This window comes from Priapulus caudatus, unplaced genomic scaffold (genome assembly GCF_000485595.1).
Source record: "Priapulus caudatus unplaced genomic scaffold, Priapulus_caudatus-5.0.1 Scaffold35, whole genome shotgun sequence".
Taxonomy (NCBI): domain Eukaryota; kingdom Metazoa; phylum Priapulida; class Priapulimorpha; order Priapulimorphida; family Priapulidae; genus Priapulus; species Priapulus caudatus.
Window position 1 is genome coordinate 235,419 of NW_014577096.1, and position 6,303 is coordinate 241,721.

The 6,303-nt window shown below is 44.8% G+C and overlaps 1 protein-coding gene across 1 annotated transcript in view; it reads right to left on the reverse strand.

The window, feature by feature from the left end:
* Nucleotides 1–219: 219 nt before the first annotated feature.
* Nucleotides 220–6,303, reverse strand: part of LOC106817648 (fibroblast growth factor receptor substrate 3-like) — a 15,321-nt gene continuing 9,237 nt past the window's right edge. Inside the window, exon 2 of the mRNA XM_014822339.1 lies at nt 220–1,621. Within this exon, the coding sequence (XP_014677825.1) occupies nt 220–1,621 (1,402 nt within the window). The remainder of the gene's footprint in view (nt 1,622–6,303) is intronic.

A 6,303-nucleotide genomic window follows, 5' to 3' on the forward strand; every position in this document is an offset into this window, starting at 1 on the left:
CTCTAGTCACGAAAAAAATTTATTCCGACCCAAAACATGCGCACAGGACATGAACATGGACTCAGAGTACTCGGCCCACCACAACGCTTCCAGCAGTGACATCGGCTACCGAGTCACATTCCCCACTACGCCTCGCCAGAACAAAATGCCCGCTGGGAGCGTCAATAATGCCTGACGTCATGGCCCACCGGTTCGGATGACGTCAGGGATAGCGCGGACTCACTGCTCGACTTCGCTGCAGTGACGTGTCTTTCTCGAACCGTACTCGTCATCTCGCCGCGAGATGGATCTGGAGAGAGCTGCTGTCTTGTCAAAGTCGATCTGCGCGTATCCTTCGAGCGACTTGGCGGTGACTGATTGCCGCTTAGCCCTCGTCGGCGACGCGCTACTGGCCTTCGTCGCCACATGCTCGCCTGCGCATGCGCACGAAGATTTCTCCGACAAGTCTAACATGATGTAGTTGACGCGAGAGTCGGATCCGCCGCGTCCGTTGGCGGCGCCACTGCGGCCCACGTCGAACGAGGCGTCGTCGATTGCGCTCCTCCTCGTCGTCATCGTCGGCGTCGTCGTTGTCTTCTGCTGCTCACTGCCGACGGTGAGATTCACGTAGCAGTGCTCGGTGTCAAGCGCCGACTTACACGGCGACGGCGCTGGCGACGTCTTGCGCGTGCGCTCGTTGCACTTCAGCGTCGACGTCGCCCTGCCGGCGGATTTTCGCTGCGGCGTGCCGACGTCGAGTCGCAGCGCCTGCGCCGCCGACGCCGCAAAGTGGCGCACCTCGGCGGGAGTTTCGTCCGACTCTAGTATGTGTCCCATGCTGCAACCCTTGCGCACGCGGCCGGGCGACGCGAGCATGTCGCTGCGTGCGACGACGTCGCTACTCTCCAGGCTGTCCGTCTCGCTCTTGTAACGCCGCAGCATCTTGCTGAGCAGCGAGCGCACCGGAGGCTCGCAGCTCGTTTGCCGCCGCACAGCGCAGCGATCGCTGTCGCTCGGTAGTAGCTTGGTGACGGCACTCTGGTGCACGAGCACGGGAGAGTTCGCCCAGCTGGACGTGCCCGTTGAACCAGTGCTCCTGCTGCGTCTCTTCGGGTTCCGTCGCGCCAGCTCGGGGCTCTCGCAGCCTGCCCGCGGACGCTCGCGCCCGTTGCCGGGACTCTCGCACATAGTGTTCACGTAGTCGTGCGTCGCCGCCGAAGCTGACGACACCGTGAGCGTCGCCGCCGACGTTGACGACACCGTGAGCGTCGCCGTCGACGTTGACGATACCGTCAGTGTCGCCGTCGCCGCGGGCTCGGCGCGACGGTGTGCGGCGCAGCTGTGCGGTACTAGCAACGCGCTGTACAGATAGATGGCGTCCGTGACGCATGAGCGACCTTCGCCGCCGTGACTCCACCTGGTGGCGATCGGCAGCGGCGGCGAGTTGCCGCAGCTTTTCACGTACGAGACGGCGGAGATCTCGTTGCGCTTGACGCTAGCGACGGCCTGCTTGTCGTGCGAGTCCGTGCATCCGTCCTGATTGCCCACCCGACCAGCTTTCTGAATGCTTTCCTGCAGAGCGTTGTACAGCTGCCGCGCCTGCTTGCACTTAAACGCGTACACGCCGGGTCCCGTCGCACACCTACCGAGAAGAAAAGAAAGAGACTGGAGTAAAGATCAAGCGTGCGCGATATAAGACATGAGAAGCTTTCGTGAGGTGCGAAGCAATCGTCGTTAGTTGCATCGTAGACCATGTATCATGGCGTCTGTCATGTTTATTTGCCTCTTGTCTCCTAAGAACTGTGACGGCCTCATGTTTAAGCAAACGCGCGTGCGGCGGAGCTGGACGTATGTAATGCACGGCCTCCGCAAGCTGACGTAATAATATTTGCTGTTCAGCGACATTTCGATGCCGTTCACCTCGGCGCCAGCTGCAGCTGAAGCGAGATCATTGAATTGTTGACGTAGCTGATCTGAGCATTTTTTTATAATTATTTTGCCGTCGCGAGAAAATCGGCTTGCGTTTGCCGGAGTATACCCAGCATATACGTATACGGACTCAAAACATCGCTACGGAAGAGCCCACTACTAATTATAGATGTCAACGTTAGTCTACGATAGTTACTACTATTACGATAGTTATTAGTACGAAAGTTAGTCAACGATTGTCTACACAGTATGCAGATTTAGGGCGATGACGTACGCCCAGCTTGTGACGTTGCCTTCGGCTAGCCGACTTTACATATTTCAGGTTCCTTGCAATGCTTACTTGGCCATAGAAGGCTGATTACCTGGCAGGCATAGGGGCAACGCTGGACGGTTATACACACAGGGTACACGCGACGGTGCTTTGTTGATGGTTTGATTTACTGCACTCCACACTCTTAATTTAACCCCCCAGAGTATTGATATCTGCACTTATCTATCTATCGACCATACATCGGATATGCTGGATAAGATATCGCCCCAACTTTATATACTCATAAACAGAGCGTTATTGTTTGCTACGTGTTTAACGGTGCGAAACCGATATTTGCGAAGAGCCACTGTTAAACCATCAGATGCCGGCATTCTCGAAATTACAATGTACGTAAATAGGCGAGTTATATTTTCAAGGCGGAACACAACAGTAGAATCTTGTGTACACATTATTCATTGGGTGATGGCTGTACTAGCAATCACTCTGTTAATGGACCATATATTCCGTTGTAGCTAGAACAATTATAAAAGCGGGAAATAGACATGAGAGTGATGCAATATGTTTCAGATGAGTTTTCACGATTCAGGCGCATTGTATATTCGTATATTGGTATACTAATGGTTCTCGTTTCATTAAACTTCTTTTTACGTTATTATAATACGTTATGTATATTATATATATAATTATACATATATAATTCATATATGTCTTCTCTCTATTATAGGGCTAGTTGAATAAACGCGAAACGCCACCACGACAAATTTCAGTGGAAGCACGGTCACTCGCAAAACTCATATTAAATGTATTGTGAATGTGCACGCACTTAGCTGTGCATCTCTTATTTGCTTTAGCAAAGTATAGCATTTTTCCGCGCAATTGGGAAAGTTAATCATTCATTTTGTAAACAGCAAATCCTTTTTACCTATTCTAATTTGTGCACGCGTGTTTCCGTTGTAAAGCCGATTAGATATTATCATGTGAATTAAGAGTAACATGTTATCAAGAGCATATAAAGAAGGCCTTCTTTATACGCTCTTAATGTTATATGTAAAATATATTAATATAGCCATCTCTCGTGCATGCGGCTTATACGTTTATACGGAATAGGCATGTGGTCGTGCACACCCCTTTTTTAAGCGAGTGTAATAAATCAAAACGATTTGGACAACAACTTGAAGATGGCTAATTACATATCAAGCCTAATGCAATGTTTATTATAATTATATTTATGACGAAAAGCTACTGCGTTAACCGTAGTGGGTATACTAGCCCTCATACCAATGCCCACTAACAATAATTCTAACCACATCGCTACCCGAATCGTACCAAGAATATAGCGCATAGCGTCATATGACTGACACAGGTAATACGCATTTACAGAAAATGAGGCAATTTTGCTTATCTAACGATTATTCACCAGAACAATAGCGACATATATAAACCACTGCATCCCACGACGGACCATGCCCACGCAGATACACACGTGTAACGCCGATGCACTCTCTGGTTCTAAATCTAACGTTTGTGTAAATAACAAGGCCCGAGGCAGCGTGTGTAAACACTACATATCAACTGCCAACCGTCAGTACGAGCTCGTCAATTCGCCTGCAGAAAGATAATAATTTTAGGAGAAATTAGCAAAGCGCCTGTACGTAGTATCCGTAAAGACTAATTATATATTATAATTATATGTCCGCGGGCGGCGGTTTCATGCTTCGATTTTTTTCATTTACTCGCGTGTTTTAGCTCGATAGTTAGAGGTACGTGAGCGTAACGAAAATGTAAATGACGGCGAACTCTGCTACTGACATAGTCCTACGTTTAATTTTTCTAGATTCTCACTCACCAACACCCACCCAGCATTAATCGCGACTGGTGCATCCTATTATTCTGATATCACTAGGAGTTTCATAAGATAAATTCTAGATTGTTCTATATATATGGTAACAGAAGTGGATACAAATGAAATTTTGTTTTTATTCTCTCTTGTTAATACATAATATGTCACGTATGAATAACATGCTTACGTCATTGAAAACGAAAGCATAACTCATGAAGCAGATATCATTATTAGGAGTTCGAACATGACTTTCAAACATTTCGGAGATTTTCCTATATACACAGGTCGATATATATGTAGGATATACCACCCATACCTATATATATATATATATATATCAATTTATTTATTTATAAAGTACATATATCTATATCGATTTGACGTTCTATTGAATTAACCTAATGGTGGAATAACGGCACGCCGCTAGTTGTCACCATTATTGCAGTTGCATTGTAATTGGATATATGCACTCACGTGGGTGCACGTAGCAATGAGGACTAGCTCCTAATTATACGTAGCATAATGGGAAAAAACGAAGCGAGTAAAATAGGCTTATATTTCGTACTTGTGAAGTGCCATGTGTGCTAAGTAGTGCTGTGCATACGCGATATCCATGCGTGAGCAATCGTGGAAAGATCGCACGAAAACTACGTGTTCGCTCTCGCAGATTGCGTATAAGTGCTTCGGGGGAAAATTCAAGTTTTTCTATTTAGAAAGCTACATGCTCATAGAATACATAGAAAATCGTCTACATCGCATAGTATATCTATTTCTTCCGGACTTCATCTTTCTAATTGATAGACCCGCACTTGTAAAGGTGAAACGTAGCTATTATCACGGGTTAATAATGACAAATGTCATTATTAACCGCTGCTATTATTAATAATGACAAACTTGTCATTATTAACCACTGCTATTATTAATAAGGACAAACTTGTCATTATTAACCACTGCTATTATTAATAAGGACAAACTTGTCATTATTAACCGCTGCTATTATTAATAATGACAAACTTGTCATTATTAACCACTGCTATTATTAATAAGGACAAACTTGTCATTATTAACCGCTGCTATTATTAATAATGACAAACTTGTCATTATTAACCACTGCTATTATTAATAAGGACAAACTTGTCATTATTAACCGCTGCTATTATTAATAATGACAAACTTGTCATTATTAACCACTGCTATTATTAATAATGACAAACTTGTCATTATTAACCACTGCTATTATTAATAGTGGCAGCTAGTAGTAACTATTGTGTGTGTCCTCAGCGACCTAGGACTAAGATGCATGACATCTTTACCGGCACGACGTCGACCGGAGGCGTGTCCCATCGTAAAAGACTTTGCGTCTTTGACAGCAGACTGCGTAATGCATTAAACATAATGCGTTATTATTACGCGTGCATGCAAGGTCCATTATCAGTGAAACTGATTACAAAATGACTTGTAATCAATATATGTCTCTTTAGAACCTAATCATGATGTGTAATATTGCCCATATATGACAATGCTAGCTGTTAACCGGCCGTCGAATTCTGATACGAAATGACATCGCCACTCTATTTTGAGTGGATCGCTGTAACTGTTTTACTTTATATAATCAAGGGTCAATAAGGACAACTTGTCAGTATTCATTTGTTTTTTCATTTATTTTTGTTATTTTTATTGTTTTTTCATTTATTAATTTGTCACTTGACGTTATTCACTCCTTCTATAATGAAGTCACGAAACACATAGAAAATGCCAGGGATGAATGAAGGAACAAGGGGTAGATAGGCGAGTAATGGGCTGCAACCTGATAATCATTTTTCAGCAGCTAGGGATATGAACTTTGGGGCGATAATCTGTATACGACGCGATCACGCGTGAAGTGAACGCGTCAATGATACTGAGTCGCGTAGAGAATATAGCCAAGTAAAGGTGAGCCAATAACTTTGCAAGTAGAAACGAACAGTATTCTGTATAACAGTGTCACATGCACTAACTTATAAGACTTCAACGTCATTAGCACTCACGGGCTTTCCCAGCTAATTGCATAATAGTAACGTGCTTAGTACTGGTAGATGTGTGGCCGGGAGTAAGGCAAACTTGCGGAAAGCCTTCACAGTTTGTTGAGAGAAAGCGGTTGAAATACGATAAATACTAACTATACAAATCAGGTATGCAGTCACAAAAAGGAGAGACCCGGAGTGGTCCTAACTCATTGGACGTTCCCTTCTGGATATCTCTCAGTTTGCAGTATGTGATCAGACAATAACTATATATATATATA